A 21,776-nucleotide genomic window follows, 5' to 3' on the forward strand; every position below is an offset into this window, starting at 1 on the left:
TGAGCTGCTCCACTGAATCCCCAACACTCCACTCAACGGCACTCCACTTTACGACACTCCACTCTGCTTCACGACACTCCTCTCTATTTCACCACCCTCCACTCTATTCCATGACACTGTATTCTACTCCACGACACTCCACTCTTTGCTACGACTGTCCACTCTTCGACACTCTACTCCACTTTATTTCCCTCCTCTTAACTTTATGCCATTTCACTCAATGCCACTCCCTGTAACGCCACTTTACCCTGCTTCCCTCTTTGACCCTCCACTCTAAACCTCTCCACTGTATGACCTTCCACTCTATGACCCTTCTCTCTATGATATTCTAATCCGCGACACTCCACTCTATCCCATGAAGCTCTACTCCACGACATTCCACTCTACGCCACTCTTCTCCACTCTACTCCACTTTTCAACACTGTACTTCACTCAACGTCATTCCATACCACTCGTCTCTATGCCATTAACGTTTAGCAATGCTGGTGTACAACATGGCTTAAACACATTTGAAAGCCTAATACCTCTTGCAAAGGTGAGACATGTTGGCTTTGCCAATGCTTGTTATTTTTCCTTGCCCGTCCTACTTAAAAACCATACACAGCCATTACTGCTAGTAACTGCAGCGCCTGCTAAACGAGTGACATCACGAGACGTTTTAACATGATGGTTTAAACAGCATGTTATTTTGGGATCTGTTTCATTTCGACGGCATCCCTTTAAGCCCGTATCTAGTGTCCCAGAAGGAAGGAAAAAGTGCACTGCCTGAGCCCTGCTGACACATATATGAGGGGTAAAGACCCTTAAGTCTCTAATACATTCGCCAAATCATGAGCCCCTCGTTCAAATCAGCAAACATCCTCCCTCGACTGCAAATTTTTAGGACACTTCAGGCCCCTAATCTCTTTTCAGTAACCAAGTCAAAGGCGCACTTCATAAATTCGGAGCTCCGAGGACGACGAGCGCCCTGCCAGGGCTCCACTTTTAATATGAGTCTGAGAGAATAGGAGGCGCAGCGGCAGCTGGGAATTGTGGCTGACTACTAACCTGGGAGTGACTTAATCATCACGCCTTACTTCTTTATTAATAAACCAGACAATTTTCTTTTATGGCATTTGCTTCGGGCAGTGCAAGCTGGGCTTCGAAATGCGTCTTCCAAGTCGTATGTATCGTTCCTAAACGCTGTTGGTGCACGCATTATTGTGTGTTCCTTTCAGTGTGCCCCACCGTGTCTTCCCCGAACCCTTTGGTGATATGGGCCATTTTGAAATTCCACCACACACTGCAGCTGCGAGTAGAGTTTGAGGTTTTAAGTTTAAGAGCGGAGCTAGAGTAGAGAGAGGCAGACCCTGCTGGGTTCTCAGGAAGCTTGCGGATATCAAGACATGCCAGTGACTCCAACAGGCCACTGAGGTTGTGAAATACTCGCCTGAACTGTGCCTGTCTGTGTCCCAGCTCTACCTGACTTCCTTCAATGGCCGCAGGGCAGATTTACAAGCCCCTTGCTACACATTTGCGCCGCCGTTGTGTCACTTTTGTGACGCAGCAGCAGCATAAATCATGTGCCACGTTGCAATTTATTTACAACGTGATGCATCTAGGCAGATGCGTCACGTTGTAAAGCACTGCGCCACATGAAACCTGCGTCAGGTTTCGTGAGGGCGTTCCGGCGCAGGGTGGGCATTCCCTGGCAGGAAAGTCCTGTAAAACTGATGCAGTGAAATCTACAAGATTTCACTGAGTCTGTTTTACGACGCCGCTATGTCAAACCCTTGTGCCTGCTTGAAGCAGGTGTAATGAGTGACACACCACGTTAAGTATGGGCGGCCCCTGTGTATTGCTGGAGTTGCGTTGCGCTTGTGACGCAACTCCAGCAATGCGCCGCTCTTACGCCACAAGATGCGTCACGCATCTGCCCCTCCTTGCACCATGGTGCCCCGACGACGCCTGAAATGGCAGAAACCGGTCCCCGGAAGCTTGTTTCCTTCCCAGTACAAGAATTGGCTTGGTAGTTTGGTTTGCCCTGTTCCCATCATGCACTGGGACAGGAACAGACTAAATTGCATATAGCCAAGTTCTGAGCTGGGATGGTGCAGTGAGCTAAAAAACGGTGATGGATCAAGCCCTGATCTTTGGACTGGGTAAGAGTGGTCTGCTTAATTCAGGCACTCTGTTCATCACCACCCCCTTTTCTGAATCATTTTTGTCCACCATAAGCGTGGAAGGGTATACTCAGATGTGAGTCCCTTGCTCATTGCACCATCAGGATTCAAGCAAGCCGGGCCGACGACGCCTGAAATGGCAGAAACCGGTCCCCGGAAGCTTGTTTCCTTCCCAGTACAAGAATTGGCTTGGTAGTTTGGTTTGCCCTGTTCCCATCATGCACTGGGACAGGAACAGACTAATTTGCATATAGCCAAGTTCTGAGCTGGGATGGTGCAGTGAGCTAAAAAACGGTGATGGATCAAGCCCTGATCTTTGGACTGGGTAAGAGTGGTCTGCTTAATTCAGGCACTCTGTTCATCACCACCCCCTTTTCTGAATCATTTTGTCCACCATAAGCGTGGAAGGGTATACTCAGATGTGAGTCCCTTGCTCATTGCACCATCAGGATTCAAGCAAGCCGGGCCGACGACGCCTGAAATGGCAGAAACCGGTCCCCGGAAGCTTGTTTCCTTCCCAGTACAAGAATTGGCTTGGTAGTTTGGTTTGCCCTGTTCCCATCAAGCACTGGGACAGGAACAGACTAATTTGCATATAGCCAAGTTCTGAGCTGGGATGGTGCAGTGAGCTAAAAAACGGTGATGGATCAAGCCCTGATCTTTGGACTGGGTAAGAGTGGTCTGCTTAATTCAGGCACTCTGTTCATCACCACCCCCTTTTCTGAATCATTTTGTCCACCATAAGCGTGGAAGGGTATACTCAGATGTGAGTCCCTTGCTCATTGCACCATCAGGATTCAAGCAAGCCGGGCCGACGATGCCTGAAATGACAGAAACCGGTCCCCGGAAGCTTGTTTCCTTCCCAGTACAAGAATTGGCTTGGTAGTTTGGTTTGCCCTGTTCCCATCATGCACTGGGACAGGAACAGACTAATTTGCATATAGCCAAGTTCTGAGCTGGGATGGTGCAGTGAGCTAAAAAACGGTGATGGATCAAGCCCTGATCTTTGGACTGGGTAAGAGTGGTCTGCTTAATTCAGGCACTCTGTTCATCACCACCCCCTTTTCTGAATCATTTTGTCCACCATAAGCGTGGAAGGGTATACTCAAATGTGAGTCCCTTGCTCATTGCACCATCAGGATTCAAGCAAGCCGGGCCGACGACGCCTGAAATGGCAGAAACCGGTCCCCGGAAGCTTGTTTCCTTCCCAGTACAAGAATTGGCTTGGTAGTTTGGTTTGCCCTGTTCCCATCATGCACTGGGACAGGAACAGACTAATTTGCATATAGCCAAGTTCTAAGCTGGGATGGTGCAGTGAGCTAAAAAACGGTGATGGATCAAGCCCTGATCTTTGGACTGGGTAAGAGTGGTCTGCTTAATTCAGGCACTCTGTTCATCACCACCCCCTTTTCTGAATCATTTTGTCCACCATAAGCGTGGAAGGGTATACTCAGATGTGAGTCCCTTGCTCATTGCACCATCAGGATTCAAGCAAGCCGGGCCGACGACGCCTGAAATGGCAGAAACCGGTCCCCGGAAGCTTGTTTCCTTCCCAGTACAAGAATTGGCTTGGTAGTTTGGTTTGCCCTGTTCCCATCATGCACTGGGACAGGAACAGACTAATTTGCATATAGCCAAGTTCTGAGCTGGGATGGTGCAGTGAGCTAAAAAACGGTGATGGATCAAGCCCTGATCTTTGGACTGGGTAAGAGTGGTCTGCTTAATTCAGGCACTCTGTTCATCACCACCCCCTTTTCTGAAGCATTGTAAATGTGACGCATCCGTGGTGTTGCAAGGGGGGATTGCGTGACGCATCTATTCTGGCGAATCCCTGCTGATTTGCAGAGATGCGCCAGACATTGAAAATTTGCCCCTTCCCTTTTATTTATGACGTGGCTGGCGCTGGCCGCCGAATAGCACTTTTAGTTTTTTTCCTGTGCTTTGGCAAACGCAGTAAGCCTCGCCTACCATGTTGTAGAGAAGCATGGCTGCTGTGCAGCATGGTTGAAATAAATAAAAAAAAGTGCTATGACTTTTTGGTGATTTTTTTTTGTTGGTTGGGTGTCATTTTGTAGCCATTTGTTTTGCAAACCTGCCTACCTATGCTGTCGCACATGTATGAAAAGTTGTGTTTACACTTCTCTGGTTGGAGAGTCGTGTTTGCACTTTGCCTTTTTATCTCTGCTTGGAGGTCGGTTCGGGTGCACTGGTGGTTGGTCGGCAGCTCTCCCACTTCCTCTGGGGATGGGCTGGATACATGTGGCCTGTCTGGATCTCACCTTAGCAGCGCTGGTCTGGAGCGGACACTTCTCATGTGGGAGGCATGGTCTTGGGAGGTGTTTTTAAATCAGGCCTTCCATGTGTTTCGCTTCTATTATGCTAAATATTTAAAGTCTGGAACTTTTGTTGGCGTCAGGGGGCCAACTTCTGACAAGGGTGTATGAAGTTTAAGTATTTCCTCTGAAACTGGAGCACAATTGCATTAGTTTGGGACCCGTGTTATGACGAAGCATAGCCATGATGGATTCGTTTGTATGAAGGTGGTTCCAAAGTGCCAGCACTGCAACGTGTTTATTGAGTTGCACTTAGTGGCCTGCAGGTCGGCACCCTCAAAGTATGGCAGGGACTTGGAAATAACCCCAAGTCCTCTGTAGGAGGGGAAGCGCGCACAGCATAGAACCATCTACTACATACAAGATAAGATACATACGATTCAAAGCACCACTCATTTACATAGTCACTGTTTCTCGTGCAATGCTGTCTCGCATCCGGCCTTCAGTATACGTTTTGGACACTGTTGCTGTAATGTATAAAACTACGATCTTCATTGGGTGATTACAGTGAGGCGGGTGTTTTTTACTAAACTCAGGAAAGAAGACAATCTTCCAGGATCAGAGAGCCCTGCTGATTTGTTAAGCAAGGCTGCTTTCAGAATTGTTCCTCTACTTGAAGGACTCGGGGATTTAAACCTATGAAATAAGACTTTTTAGGTCTCGCCTGTGACACTGTCACTTGCAACATCTTTTGTAAACTTAAATAACTATTGGTAAAGTCAATAGGGCTCGCCCATGCGAGATGTATTGTCTTATTTCTTTTTTTAGCCATGTTGTACAGCAGCGTGGATGCTGAACAGCATGACTGAAAGCAAAAAAAAGAAAGTGCTATGCCACTGACAACACTGGCTGCGTCATAGTGGTTTTTTTTCCAACCATGCTCTGCAATCGCCGTGCTGTTGTACAATATGGCAAAAAAAGCATTGAGAAATTAGGGGGGTAGGCGATGCACTGTCTATCTGGGATAGTTTAATCAGTGAAAACCTAATTATTCGTACTTTATGGACAAGGGTGCTACACCACTGCTTGTGTTGACAGCAACAGCATAACGAACTCAACAGAATAGGAACCTGGTTGTGGATAGCACTGTTCCTAGTGAAAAAGCATTGACACAGAATAGAGCTCACCTGTGCAGGTTCGGTTGGCATTGTCGAGGTATTTTTTGCCATATTGACCAGCATCAGAGTGCTTTTTAAAAAAACATTTTTTACTTTCAGCCGTGCTGCACAACAACCGCAGAGGTGTACAACATGACTAAAAAACATTAACAAAGCTAATACATCTCACATGGGCAAGACCTTTTTGCTTTGCCGCCTTCAGATGATGGTTGCAGTGGTATTATGCAATGAAGTAAAAGCCTACTTCAGCACTCACTGTGCCCACCTGTTACTGTTCTCAGTCCATAATCCAGTCTATGACTTCACCCCTGCTGCTCCCTCCCTCTCAATGCCGTTGCCAGCTGCAGTGTTTAAGTCCGGCGTGAACTTGATTACAAACACATTGTCATTTTGGTAAATATATATGTACAATATACTTACTTAACATTGCTTTCACCCAGCTATCTAGATTCGTTGGTCTGTTATTTTGTCAGTCAATTTTTTTTCTACGCACTGCAGCATACATCATGGACAGTAGTTCTGCCCTCTGTAGTCAATGGCTAACTTTTCTGTGAGTGACATCATTCAGCTCTTTCACAAGGAGCACATCCACAAAGTAGTACCTGATTTGACATACCAGCAATGTGTGCTTTTTGAGTCCAAAATGTATATTTTTGATTTTAAGCACAGTTTTTAGATTGATGAGGGCCCTGCACCTTCCCCAACAATAAAGGTTTGCAAAAATCATGACGAAACAAGCATTGGCAAAGCCAAAATGCTACGGCCAACACATACCAATTTGCTTTGAACGTGATTGTTTAAAAAAGACATCATTCCTACATACTATTTTCGACATAATGCCTTCCTACACTTAATGGCTATAATCTGCATGTTCTTCTTTCCCAAGGAGATGTTGCAAAAGAAGAGGTGTTGGCGGTCTGCGCCATGTGTTACCTCTGAATGACTCACAAAACTGGTCCAGCTCATCTCAGTCAAGCCCACAAAATGGTTCTTGCCATGTGCTAAAGGCGGGACTGGCCGTTTAAGTCATTGGTGTTTCCCCAAGAGACCAGAGGTGTGGGAGGCTGGTTTTGTTACTGGGGGCCAGTTTTGCAGCAGTATTGCAATCACGCCCCAGTAACATAATCAGCATCGATGTCCAGCATAATGACTCACTTCTTATTCTCACTGCAGTGTTCCTTGCATACCCAACAGTTTCTAGGCAACAATAAAAGTGCCAAGATTGATAACTCTGTCGGTTTATCTTCCTGCTGGAGAGAGATCGGAGTTTTGTCCGTAGTTTTGACTCATCTAGTGTAGCTCAGAGGGTCAATATGCCTTCTGCAAAGATTGTATACCATACACATCACAGAACTGTATTCAATGTGCATAGCTCAGTGGGTTACTACTTTTGTAACAGAGATCCTTAAGTTACTTGCAATTCTTCACTTACAATCGTAATAAATCTAGCACAGTGAGCTATGAACGGCCATGTATGAGCTGCATGCCAATTGCATGATACTTGTTCAGAAGTTATGTGTTTTCCACCAGTTTTTCATTATCCTAATGTTGCTAAAATGGGTTTGTTTGGGTAGAACTGCATTCTTATTAGTAAATCCATCTACTGTGTTACATTTTAAATCTTCAGTTGGTGCTTCTCGTGACCAAGCACTCTTAAACATGCCTACCAGTATGGATGGGTTGCAAACCCTACACCTTGTTTCCTTTTTGTCTTATGTAACATTTTCCCAACTCTGATTTACACATGTATGACTAATTGTCTATGTATGTGTGCTCGATGTAAAGTACTCCAACTCCCCACACTGGTATGAGAGGTGCTGTAAAACAAATGAAATATATCTGAGAGGGGATATGGAAAGATGAGGGGCACTGTTGGAGGGTGATAGTGAGGGCATCATTGAAGTGCCCCGACCAGATTGTTGTCTCCTGGTGCACTGTATGATCATCATTTACTGTGCTGTAAAAGCTAATACAAATCAATATATAATGAAAATATGTTGTAGAATGCACCATTTTTGTAAATTTTCCCCAAAATGTTCTTTGGGAGAGAACACCCCCCACACCCCCAGCCCACTTTGTGGTGGCCAGGCTTGCTTGCTGTGCGTGTTCGCTCTATACGCACTGTACGGGGCTGGTCTGATCACACTTGCCAGGGCTTCTTTGGGTTCCCAGTCCGGGGCTGCAATGGTTCCTTCCGGATGTCGCTGTGAGATTGGCCTTATCCTGGTTTAGCCATACTGGAGTCTGACTAATCAAGGGAACCTGTCCAATGCACTGCCTCACTCTGCATGACTATGCTGGAGTTTATGGGAAATAGCAATCTCAATCTACAAAAACAAAATATTTCACATTTTGGCCATGGAAGCACAGGGTTAAGGCGAATTAATTAAAGGTTCAGTTCCCTGTTGGCAGATTCCAAATCATCGCGATTGCTCAAGAGATCTTGTGATTGAGCTGCGCAGGAACGCGCTGACAGCGGGGGGCAGGGCACTAGACGAATCAGAAGGAAGGAAAGTGGACTTGATAACAGACATGTGGACCGGTGGGTACGGACAGACAACATGTCCATCAGCGCTTACTGCGCGTCTGTCACCAGTGACTGGGCTTCCCGCCCAGCTCGTGGCGGGGCAGCAGCAGCCAGTGACAGACGTGCAGTTTTTGTTGGCTGGGGGCAGAAGAGTGCGAGCAAAGCGCGCAGAGGCCGCTGCCGATGCTTCTGGAATACTCCTGGCAACGGGCCTCTATCCCGCTGTAAACATACCGGCTCTGTACGTGCTGCCCATCCCACAACTGCACATAGAGTCTCCGAATATGCCATGGCTGTGTCCATCTCGGCACCAGTCTGAAATCGCACTCGGTATTTCGCTCCCCCCCTCCCCTCCCCCGCTGAATGTGTTACTGGCGTTCTATATTGTAAACATGTTCTAAAGTCGAAAATGTCGAGCAAGTTTAGTCGTGTGTTTTACATAATAATGTTTTTGTTAGTATAGCGCTGTCTACCATGGAAACACTTCTAGCATCATTCACCACATTAATTGCCTTCATACATATTGGATGCATGTAAACTTTTGAAAACATTTTGCAGAGACTGGGAAAAAAAAAACTAATCATACTCAACCCTGAACCCATAGCCGGTGCCATAATAATTCTAGGTTTCTTTTAACGAAGGTTTTTTAAAACAAGTTTTCAAATTCAAAATGTACCACGGCTGGTTTCACAAACTTCCCAATCTGCACCAGGCAGCAGAATTGTAAGTCCCAAAGTAGACTCGAAAACGTTTATCAATGTTCCATAAATATCAGCTCATTTCCCAGGCAGGTCCAAAAGACTGCAACGAGCAAACAAAATAGGTGTTTTATACCTGAACTTACAAACATGTATAGTAATAGTCGAAAGTATGTCTATGCTAGGAATTTTTCATCATATAAAGTAAACATTCGAACAAAGCTGAATTGCTGTGATTTCATTTTGCATTAAGTTGATGGAAGAGCCTCCATTCTTCGCAAAGTTGGCCCACATATATTAGCGTGCCCCTACCTCCCCCGCCACATACACTCCAGGGAGATGCCCAACTTTGTGCGTTGTAGTTTCATCCATATGTCTGAAAACACTAAGTTCCCTCTCCACCCACCTACTCATGTCAAGCTTAGACCTTGGCAGCCATGCCTTGTTAATACTCTAAACCAAGGAAAGTCCGGCACGGCGCCAGGGTTGATTTTGGCCAGTGTACAAATATAAGACGACTTAAAAAAAATAGAGAGAAAGAAAATAGGAAGCCAATGTACATTTGGAGAACAGTGCTCCCCAACTAGCAGTCTGTCCAAGGAGAGAAAAACACAAGAGTCTACTTTGTGCGAGTGATGTACTTATTATTTGGCCAAATAACCCTGCTGCCAGACAGCCTCTTATAATTTGTCATCTTCCCTGTGTTGTACGTTTAGCCTCAGAAGAAGACACCAGAGAGAGGTAAATAATGTACCTTTGTCAATAAAAAAACGATAGTGATGGTATTTAGGATGATCTTTGTTGTATTGTTACAGTACATTGCAGTGGCGGCTGGCTTGTATCGCAGATGGTGAGGCGGGGGCACAAACAAAAATAGGCTTACCTTCCTAACTTGCAGCGCAACGTTCTCCTCCCTCGAGTGTCTTCTGGAAGCTCCAGACACAGGAAACTGCACTATCCAAACCTGGCGCTGCTCTCACAGCATGAGTGCAGTACCAAGATTGGATAGAGCTGGCGCTCTCAGTGCTCCTAAGAGACCTGGAGGCCTGTGCTTTCGCTAAATCAGCAGTCTAAGACGGCTAGGTTAGAGAACTTTAAAATGCGCAGTACTGGCATAGCCCCGTCCTGACATTTAGGGCCCTATTAGGATGGCGGACGGACCTGCGTCCGTCCGCCACTCCAGAGGTGGAGGGACCGTCCGCAGGGGCAGCGGAGGTAAACCCGTGCAAATTGGGATGTGACCGCCACCCTGGCGGTCACATCCTGTATTTTTAACATTGCGTCGGGTGCTGCTTGAAGCAGCGCCCGCCGCAATGTTAAAACTGCATGCAGTGCATTTGCATGCACAAAGCGGCAGGCACCGCGCGGTGCCTGCCGCTTTGTGCATGCAAATACAGTGGGGTACCATAGGTATTTATTTAATTAATAAAACGAATTTTGTAGCGCGTACTGCATCGCATTTTGCGATGCAAGGCGCGCTACCAAATTTGTTTTATTAATTAAATTGTTTACTTACCTGCAATTATCCATATGTCGGTTTTTAGCACCCTCCCCCCCACCACTACCCTCCCCGCCTCCCTGCCCCACCGTAACTCCCTCCACGGGCCGTGGCTGCTTCATTGCATATATACAGGGTGTATGCATTACAGCCACTTATGGGAATAAAGTAGCACTGAGAATATCACGACTCTTGAGAAAAAGATAACCAGCATGGATAGAGAGGTGGTTGGGGGAGTCCAGAATTGAGAAACCCTTACGGTGAAGAAACACTGTGAACTGATACATAGTCTATGTACATTAGATTACAGAGAAATGACCCTCAGACAGCATGCTAAGGGAGATAAAACAAGCTGTTTGCTACCATGGTTGGAAGCTTCACTGAGTGTGAGGGAGACTATAATCGCAATCAGATGACTGGCTTCAGGAAAGGACCCAGGTGGGGTTGTTATCCCAATAGAGTAATATTCACCATATGCATTGATTCTGGCTTCCAAACGGCAGCAAATGCACGAAGCAGCATGTATTGGTGGGACATTGTCACAGACTACAAGGGAAGTGATTATAGTGATAATCCCCAAGTTCGGTCAGGATTTATTACAGACCAAAGCATAATGGCGCCTATTGATACTTAATCTTGAATACAAAATATTGGATAAGGTTATAGCTGAAAGAATGACGCTCTGGATTTGGAACATTCTCATCCTGAGATAGGTTTTTATAACTAATATATGTGTCGCCTTGAATATTAGAAGCCTTCACCATGCCATGTAGGAATGTCTTTAGAGTGTCAATATCCAGCAGCAATGTCAATAGATCTGTGGAAAGCCTACAAAACCCTAATTTGGAAATACATATTTACAGTTCTGGAGAAAATGGAGTTTTGCAATGGGATGCATACATGCATTTGTCTCCTGTACACTCAACCAAATGCCTGCAGGAGCTAAAACTGGCACGTTGGTCTTGGTGTCCTGTTTGATTGAGAAGGGGAAGCAGAAGGTGTTTTTACTCTCCCTGTTCCTGTTCGATTTGATCATGGAATGGTTGGCAACAAGATATAGACAGAGGGTTGAGAGTTGGGGGATAAGTAGAGGCCGAGAGGCGTACATCATATCGGTTTGTCTTACTGTATCTGCCAAAGGAAATGAGGACATGGACCAGGTGTTGATTGCACTGAAATAGTTTAGAATAGTGTTGGGAGTGAGGTTGAACTTTGCTAAGACTTGTGTGGCAGCAGGAAGGATCTTTTATAGGGGGCGAGCTGGTGCTTTCTGTCCACTGGGAGAGCAACACAATTAAATATCTAGGAGTCCGAATATACCACACTGAAGAAGACATAATAGCAAATAACATAATAAGGTCACTTGCTACAATTAAAGGGTCCTTCAAAATCTGAAAGTGACTTCCTATCTCAGCCTTAGGCAGAATAGTTTTGTCCAAACGGATTGTCCTTCTAAGGCTATTGGACTCTTTTACTGTGACCCTGCTGAGACTGTCCAGGAACCTGTTTGGGAGAACTAATAGTTTGCTGACAGATTTGATAGGGGGTCAGGGGGGTTGGTCACGGCTGTAAGTGTTCCCTGAGAAAGCTACAGCTCCCTACCACAGAGGTTGGAGAAAGGATCCAGATATGCAACTTTATCATCTGGCCGTGCAGTTACAGTTGGTGGTTAGATGGCTGCCAGATTCTACAGATGAGAGCTTAGGATATGGGATGTTCGAAGGTGAGGGAGTAGATCCACTGATGTGTCTGCCAGATCCCATTCACAAAAATATCAAATACAACAGATTAATTTTGTCTGTGAGATATTGTATAGATGTAATGACATTGAGGATTTAAATTACAGTGCCTTTCACTCCTGATTTGGCTCTATCGTCTCTGCCGGTGTTTCATAATCCAGCTAGTAAAATAGATGTGCGGGTTTGGGATGCTGCAAAGGTCATGCAGTTTGGTGACTTGATTGAAGAGGGTAAATTTCATATATTTGAGAATCTTAACCAGTCCCACTCAATATACGTGGGACAATTTTTATTATTCAGTGCAATGTTAGAGATGATATATGCATACACATGGAGTTCAAGAAACTGAGCCTCCTGTAACCATGTGGTGCATGATGTGCTGGTGAATCTGGGGAACGTACGTAAAACAGTGATATATAGGGCATTAGGTGACATGACCAAAATGAAGTAATCAGCACAGAAAGAGTTTTGGGTGGAATAATGCGCAGAAATCGAAACTATGGTGTTGACTATGGCTTTTGGACATCATCACAGACAGGGCACAAAATCCAAAGGCCGGCCCTTTCCCAGCTATTAACGGACATGATGCGGGTACTTTCTGAGGATGTTGAGTCCTCAGTAGGACAGTATTCCAACTGGCCAGTTTTGACCAATACCACTCGGGCGCCTGCAAAGAAGACCAGGATCAAGCGAGAACATCCATGGGCCCCTGGTTCTTTGACAATCTAAAGGCCTGTAGAAGACCAGGAAGGTATTGGAGAGTCCGCTAATGTGACTCTGAGAAGGCTAGATATAAGAGCTGTTTGGCTTGATATAAGACAGCGATTCGTAAGGCAAAGTCAATATATTTTACTAATAAAATTGAAGCAGCAGGAAATTCTTCCAAGGAGCTGTTTGTGACAATAAACAGTTCACTACCGATACCTCCTCCATGCCGATAGAATATAGCCAATCCTTTTATTACTCTCTGTTGAACACTTTTCACCGGAAAGTCAAGGAAGTTTATAATAATTTCTACACATGCATTTCCTCATTCCCCTCAGTTGAGAACCCCACCCCCCCCTGCGAGTTGATCTGGGGTCTTTGCCATGTCAATTTATCCCTCCTGTGGAGGAATTCATGGAAAGGATTACATCTTCTAAATCAGTTTCACCAAGAGACTCTTGTCCACTGAGAGTAGCCTCTTTCGCAGCTGAAGTTCGTGGCCCAGTATTGGCTGATATTTTTACCTGATGTGCCACTCAGGAATTTTTCTTTCTGTTTGAAAAACAGTGTCAGTGCGACCATTAATAAAAAAAACTTCACTTGGCCTACGTAATACAGGTAGCTATCGACCCATTTCCTGCCTCCCTTTACCGTCCAAGATTATCGAGAAGGCCCTCAATAAACAACTGGTGGATTATGTCCTGACTAACAACTTTTTGCACCCCACCCAATTTGGTTTCCTGGTGAGGTATAGAACAGAGACGGCCCTCATCAAGGCGATGGAGGAGATCAGGATGCCCCTTTATTCTAGAGGCAGGACCGCCCTGGTCCTGTTAATCTGTCAGTGGCCCTTGATATTGTGAGTCATGGGCTGCTGATGGATCGTCTGGGCAGGATTAGGGTGACTTGGTCAGCGTGGAATTTGCTGAACTCCTTCCTTACAGGATGGGAGCAACCAGTAACTTTGGACAATTTTATTTCTCTTACATTTTCTCTTCCCTGAGGGCCCCTCAGTGATCCCCACTTAGTCCAACTCTTTCTATTATATATGTTATACCTCTTGCTGATCTGATCCGCTCCTTTAGTTTCACAATAATGACATTTGGCGACGACACGCAAATTGTCATGTCGTTTGCATCAGATGACCAAACAGTTGCTGGTAATTTTTGAAACTGCATGAAAGCAGTCAGCCATTAGATGGCCATAAAACACCTCAAACTCAATGCCAGTAAGACCGAGGTGTTGTTGTTTGGGGCTCAGCCATCGTTTTGGTCCCCTTGCTGATGATCGTCAGAACTCGGTTTACCTCCATCCCCGGTTAAGTCAGCAAATAACCTGGGAGCTGTTTCTAAAGCTAAACTATCTTATGCTAACCAGGTAAACGTGGTCACTTCCACTGTCTTTGCTACTTTAAAAATGGTTAAGAAAATTCTGCCATTTATCCTGGCTCATCTACAGAAGACAGTGAATACCTCTCTGGTCTTGTCACAGATTGATTACTGCAACGGGCTATACTTGCATGCAAATCAGCATGTCCTGAATAAATTACAGACCTTGCAGAATGTGGCAGTCCGTGTGCTCTGTAAAAACCCCGAGTACCAGTCAGGTTATGGAGAAATCAAGAAATGACACTGGCTTCCAGTTAGGAAGAGGATTACTTTCAACGTGCTATGTCTGGTTCATAAGGCACTTTATCAGCAGGGACTTCTTTTTCTAAGAAATAGTTTTTCCTGGTATATACCTGGCAGGGTCATATGCTCAAGAAACAGATTAAGCGCGTTCGATATGTAACCACATTTGGAACGCGCAGCAATCAAATCTCTGCTATTATCAAAAGACATTGGCCTTTGATTATTTCCACTGGAATCACGCATGAACAGCCACTATTCTCTTATAAAAGAAAACATTTTTTTCTGCATCGTGGCGAAATGTCTGCCACAGTGAAGCGGTAAATTAGAAAGCTACATCAGAGATTGTTTAAATAGTCATAAAATGTAAAAAGCTGTAAGAGCAGTCATACGTGATTTGAAGATTGTAAAGTATTATTCTGGTTACATTTCGACCTAAAAAGTTGCATCTAGGATAAATCAGCAGGTTCTAAGGCTGGATTGGCCTTAGAGAGCACAAACAACCATGGCAGGATGGGCAGGCTTTTGGCAGAAGGGCACTGAAAGGAGATCATAGATCCGCTGACAAACCCTATGGCCATCCATCCTGTAAAAATTCAGAGGGAATAGCACTCAGTTTTCTAAAAGTTGCATACATGTTTTACCGCTGCATAGAAGTATTGCTTTTGGTTTCCATGAGACACTCTGAAGTATTGGAATTTTTTGTGAACTCCTCTTTGATAAGTAAGAACCCATATTTGGAGAAGTCCCAACACCTATTGTTACTTATGGTGCAGTAAAACAGGGAGCATTTGTTCTAGGCAAGGAGCACTCATCAACACCAGAAATTTAAGAAAGACCGGAGAGTCAGCATGATTGCACAAAACAGGTTTTAAGAGAAATAAGGAAGGAAGGCTGTACTACATCTAGGGAGCAACTAGGGAACAAATATTGGCCACCCACCTGAAATCAAGTACATAGTCAGGCAAGTGCATTAATAGACCAAGATGAAACATTGCAAGCCAAGTTATCTTTGAGAGGCTAAGTGTTAGATTTGTCAACCTTAGGGTAGACTTCCCACAAACGTTTTGCTTTCTCCTCTCCTCTGTTGCTTAGTTTGTTTTTGTCTGTCTTAGGACTCTGTGCACTTTACCACAGCTAACCAGGACTAAAGCACTTGTGCTCGCTCCCTAACATATGGTAAAATTGGCTTACACCTGTTTGTCATATTTAATTTACGTATAAGCCCCTAGCAAAATGGTATACCATGTACCCAGGGCTCGTCAATAAAAAGTGGGTCTGCAGCACTTATTATGCCGCACACTTAAGTAGCCCTTTAAAACATGTCCCAGGCCTGCCAATGCAGCCTGTCTGCAGCATTAAACTGCCAATTTGATTTGGCTGAATAAACCCCTTTACAGACCGAAAACTCCCTTTTTATTACATATATGTCACCCCTAGGTAGGTCCTAAACAGCCCACATGGCAGGGTGCATTGTATTTGAAATGTTGGACATGTACTTTCAAGATTTACATGTCCTGGTAGTGAATAACTCACACATTTCTATCTCACTACTGTGATGCCTACCTCTCCAATAGGATAACATTGAGATTTATTATTACATTTATTAAGTGATAACCTTTGTTTAGGAACAGGTAGCAATATCGTGTTTGGTATGTAAGGAATTGTAATTTAAAATCCTCTTAAATGTTAAAGTCACACTTCTGAATAAATCACTTTTAGAAAGTTGGTCTGTTTTTGTCCTAACTATTTGGTGCCTTTAGCCTGTTTCCTGGGTCACACGACAATGTAGTTGGTAGTTGGCCTTTGTGAATTCCTCCTACACAGCCACACAATCGGGGGACTGGTTGTGGGCAGGAGGGCCCGTGCAAGCAGGATTGGGGGCAGAGTTGAGCACAGCCCAATTTGCACTTCAAAGACATTGCCTCAGCTCACACATAAAGAACTTCACACTCGCCTGTTGTGCACCCAGACACACCTAAATGCACTCCTAGTTGTTCCACATGGTATGCCTCTTGACGAATGTGTGACTTCAGAGGATACCATCTCCACCCAGACCACGAAGCTCTCCATTCCTAAAGTTTGGGAAGCAAATCCTGGGTTGTCAGGGTAGGACACACACTGACACCTATTTCTTTTATACTCACTGAATTAGCATGATTTTTTGTGATAGGGTTCCCTACTGGCCCTGAAGAATGCCCCTGACCAGTATTTGCAAAACATTAGAGCAGAAACATTTTGGCTTATGATGGACGGTAGGGCCATTATGTCCGTTCCCCATTCTTGTATCATTTTTAGACATACCGGAGGTACCCACTAATAAAGGTATTATCCTAGATTTACCTTCAAGTATTTTTAGATGATCTGGATTCCTTCCTTTTCAGTTAGTTTTGTCTAAATTAGATTTGTCTAAGTGCTCCCTCTCAATTGAGGGTGAGTCCACCCTGGTAGTATGATCACCAGGGTGGGATGCGGTCGCCAATGATGAAGCATGCCACAAAGATTGTGAGAGGCCTCCTCTTCCAACTTAATTGACAACTCTTGATAGTATTTTCTTTGGGATCCAATTCAGAATACCTATGATTTAGACCAAATTGGCCTTATATCTTCAGCCACTTCACTTGTTTCTGATATTTGATTAGTGATCGTGAAGGGTGTGTTGTTCATACCTCCATCTCGCCCATTGTGTTATGAGCGATCCTACTTATGCACTCATAAGTTGTTTCTTAAATTGAATATTTGCAGTTGATTGCTGAAAAAACTTGCTTAATGAATATTAATTAAGCGGGATGCAGTTGGCTTACCACTGTCTGAAGACTAGAGTGGGCAGCTGTAATCTGGACTGCTTACAGCCAGCCCTCAGAAGCCATTGTTCTGTTATTGCACCATACAAAGCTTTCTTTCTCCCACTAAACCATTCACTATATGGCAGTCGACCATCCCACTTAAGTTATTGGCTAACTTCATTGCGCTGTGACGGCATTCTGCACTTTTGCATGGAGCACATTACACTCAAAGGAGTCCCCTTCAGTGCCAGGGATTACTATATTGGTATATGCATTTAAAACAAATATTATAGTTTAGCTTTTAGCCAATATTTTTCTTTTTATATTTTGCGGAGTCCTAACACCTTCAACAAGAATAAAGTTTTTCAAAAACCATAATAAAACATACATTAACAAAGGGAAAAAGCTGGCAGCCAACTCCAAACCTATAGGATTTGCCAATGCTTGTTTAGTTTTTGCTTCACATGTGAATACTTAGCTTGATGAAAGTCCTTATGTTCCTGCTAAGAGAACAGTTATGCATGTTTTGAATAGCAAGTTTTTTCGAAACATCCAATAATCGCATGCTGCACTCATTGGACACGTAGAGTAATTCCTTGTTCCTGACCCTAGAAACACACTTTCTTGCAGCTAATAGGGCAGGGCCGTAGGAGAGGTGGAAATGGAAAGTCCTGTATGGTGTTTTTGCATAGTCCTGCATGGTGTTATTGCATAGAGTTTGTCCAAAACACTAAGGATTTGTGTGCTCATGAAAAGCCCTCTTTGGTTTGCTCCCTGTGCTAATGCCTTGTTTGTGGTGTGAAGACCGCAAGGATAGCAAACCTATCACCATCTGATTTCCCTGTCACATTTTCCCCCTTTTATTTCAGGCCCATCCCGCCATCATCGCATTAAGGTTTCAGTCGGCAGCCAATCCAAACCCTTAGGCTAACTGTAAATCTTCCTACTGTGGAAACGCAGAGCAGCGAAACACAAAGGGGGCCAAAAAACATAGCTCTCGAAACCAAATGCATATGAATGAAAATAAACTTGCTGCTCTCAGAGTAGCACACGACCGATGAGGCAATGCCATTAGAACACATTTAAATACACTTAGGGCAACTTTCTTCCCAACGAAACTTGATGGATTGTAGTGAACGGCTGCAAAGTCGAAGGATTATATATTTAAACAAGTGGTTAGGTCCTCGCTTGGCTGTTGGCTTCTGTTTCAGAGCCTCAGTTGCAACACAAATGAATAGCAGAAGTAATTAATGAAAAAACTAGATAGATTTTGATTTATAAGTGCACTTTGTTCTCATACTACGTTTGACAGTCATTCACGATTAGTGGCTTTCCAGTCCCAAGGGGATCGTTTACTGAAGACAAATGTTTAGACTGCTGTTGGGATGTCCGCCAAGCACGAGATGAGTGTATGCACTTTTGTCTTACAGGTGACTATGATGTACAACTGCAGATGAAGGGTTACAATTTTTCACTCCATGTGAAAAATGATGAGGACGTGCCCGAGAACCTGGAGCAGGCACAAGTGCAAGTGGAGAAGCTCAGCAGGGCCACCAAGCTGATCCTTGCCAATGAAACGAAGCTGCAGGAGATGATCCGCTCGGTGCTTCACAGCAAGAGCCAGCTGTCTGAAAACCTGAAGCAGAGGCAGCTGGCCTACCTGGACCAGGTGCGAGTGGAGGCCAACCTGGAGGACAATATCCTTAAAGTTGGTCTGGTCCAGCAGAAGTCCAGACAGTATCAAGAGGAAGCCAAGAGCATCTTGAAGGAAGTGGCTGAGCTGACCGGGCTAGCCTTGTAGACCGGGAGCAGGCTAGGTACATGTTCTGAGGCATGGTCTTATAGTGTGTGGTTCATGGGTCAGGCAAGGATCATCCCTTAAACATCTAATGTACAGAAAGCGCCACTAAGGTTGACCTGTCTTCCAGGAGCTTAATTTGTCACAAGTCGTTGTCATTTTACTTTTATAAGCCTGTGAAAAGTGAGAATTATTCCAGATCCACAATTTACAATTTGAGGGTGAAATATTGGGCTGATGGGGTAGTAGACAGCAATAGACATTGTTCATTGTTGCTACTGTTTTGAGTTCTGGAACCACCCACACCTCTGCTGCCAGTTGTTGAAGCCCTCGCACTGTCTTATAGGGGTGGTTGTGATTATTATTGCCATGCTATCTAGTGCGTATGGTTTTTCCTTAAAAATACAGCATGGTCTAGCATATCGTTACTTACAATGTTACGTATATAAAAATGGAAATGGACATAATATGATACTTGAATAACTGTGTTTGACATATCAATCCCAAATATACTTTAAGGTCTTTTTGCACTTTACATCGTGACCAACTGTGGGGAGGCAGAAATGAGGGTCCCGGTCTGGAGAGGGTGTATATGTATGATAAATATTAAGCTAGCCTGGCATGATCTGAGGGTGCTTTAGATTCGTCTTTTATTTTTTGGTGCCCCCTACTTTTTCCATGATCCAGTCAACTGAGTTCAACACCTGCCCAACTTCTGCCCTTGTTTGTCTCATTTCTACACTATTTATCTTTATAACACTTAACCTGTATCTTGCATTCGCCTAATCTTAAATAAACATTTTCCTGTAGTGGATCCCACGTCCAGTACCTGGACAGCCCCATCACTACATTCTACATCTGTCCCTCGTGCATCCCACTCCTTCCCCTGTTTCACATATCTGTCCCTTAACTTTTCCTAAGCAGTTAGATTGAAATTGTGAATACTTGCATCTGTTTCACCCAGAAACGAATCGTGCTAAATGAAGAAACAGACTTCATCTCAAATCCTGAATTTATAGTACACAGTTTAAAGTGAAAATGTGCCCAAGACGGATCAGCACTGTTCATAGAAATATGAATGTAGTTTAGTTGCATGTATAATGTTAAATGAAATTCAACGTGCCAACTACTGAGAAATTGTTGACACTTTATTGCCAAATAAAAAGTTAGATTTTTTTTTGCTGGTGAGATACTTTGGATTTATTTTACTGCTCATCACATACATCGGTGCTATGTTACACTACAGTTATTTTAATTGACAGGCAGATGCTCCTTCGAATTATGTATCAGTATCAGCATTTGTGCTCTTGGTCACCGTAGTGAATGGAAGTTCTCGCTGTCATAGAAGAAGAAGAAAATCGAATAACCAGATAACGTTCTTTATGTAGAGGGTTTTGGAAAGAGGTTGTTTTTCAGTTCCTTCCATAAGATAACCCTTTCTAATATATGCGGCATAGAAATTCACATGAACATTTTCTCTCATCATACTGGTTTTCATGCTCATCACCTCCCTTTCTGACCACTCCTGCATACCTGTACCACTTACCTTCTCTCTGTCCTTATCCAGAATGCCAAAATCTATATTCCTAAATGGACGAACATTCCCAACCCATACCAGATCATCTTAACCATATGCACAATTGCTTCAATTTTTTTCTTCAACTTGCATGTTCACCCCCTCTCATTTAGGCCCCATCCTTGGACTGATCTCCTCCTTTGGTATCATTAGGACAGAAATGTGTCCCGGGCTGTGATAGTAGAGGATATTACTCACTTTCCAGACACGTACACAGTAACATAGATGCTATTCACACCTAATTATAGCAATTAACTGAGATAAATCTGATCATTATATTGACCTAATCTCCTTATTCAAACCTTACATTTATCATCTATAATATAACACTAACACTGTCATCTAGTCCCCCGCCCCAAACCACTCTGACTTCATTTTTCTCAAAGATCATTGTACTTAATTGTGCTTCAACCTACACTCTTACAAAGTACCCTTGCCTTTCCCACTGTCATCAATACTCAGCTCTTCTATCACGTGACCAACATAATGGATCTCTAAACTCTGATATCCCAACCTGACCTGTCCCCATTTGATTTGCTCTCTCCCAAAATAATCAAGGCACTAGATCTGTCTTCCATAGTTTGACTTCTCTCTTTTCACTCTTTAAGCAGAAATCCCTTTTAAGTCAGCAGTTATTCTGCTTTGCTAAATAAAAACACTGGCAAGCCCCAATTCCCTTCCCTACCCTTTACAGTCCTCAACCTCTTCATCCTTGTCATAAATCCTGTAGACCCTTTTAAGTAACTACCCCATGAGTAGCCTATCCCTCTACAATCTTCCCAACCCTGGCTATTTTGCACAAGAATGCCCCACTCATGAATGTCTCTTTTTCGTATTACTGCTCACAAACACACCTCTTGTTCATTAATTCGATTAATTTCTCCAGCATTCAAAAATGTAAAATATCACACTGTCTTTATGTTCCAAACATCCCTGGGAATGACAGACCCAGGACTCATGTGATTATTATTCTATTGTGCCATTTCCACATTCTCTGTTTCATGGTTCTCCCTCAGTTCCTGCTTACCTCATTGACTGACATTTCCCCGAGCTTCTTCCTCTTTAACATCTTACACCATGTGACATTATCTCTTACTTAGGTTTCTTTTTCCAATGTCTGCAGTGATGGCGCATACATTTCTGCTCATTTTCCTCACTCAAATCTTAACTTTAAGCAAAACATCTATTACAAGGCCTTCCAATTATAA

General features: G+C 44.0%; 1 protein-coding gene across 4 annotated transcripts in view; it reads left to right on the forward strand.

Moving 5' to 3' along the window:
• The window catches only part of LOC144770051 (uncharacterized), a 151,507-nt gene extending 131,339 nt beyond the window's left edge, over positions 1–20,168 (forward strand). For 3 of the 4 annotated variants that reach the window (XM_078654278.1, XM_078654281.1, XM_078654279.1), the window contains one exon: positions 18,625–20,168. In XM_078654278.1, the coding sequence (XP_078510404.1) occupies positions 18,625–18,995 (371 nt within the window). In that variant the 3' untranslated portion in view covers positions 18,996–20,168. The remainder of the gene's footprint in view (positions 1–18,624) is intronic. The other variant, XM_078654280.1, reaches the window with a different exon arrangement.
• The last annotated feature ends 1,608 nt before the right edge of the window (positions 20,169–21,776 follow it).

Source organism: Lissotriton helveticus, chromosome 7 (genome assembly GCF_964261635.1).
Source record: "Lissotriton helveticus chromosome 7, aLisHel1.1, whole genome shotgun sequence".
In the NCBI taxonomy this organism is placed as follows: domain Eukaryota; kingdom Metazoa; phylum Chordata; class Amphibia; order Caudata; family Salamandridae; genus Lissotriton; species Lissotriton helveticus.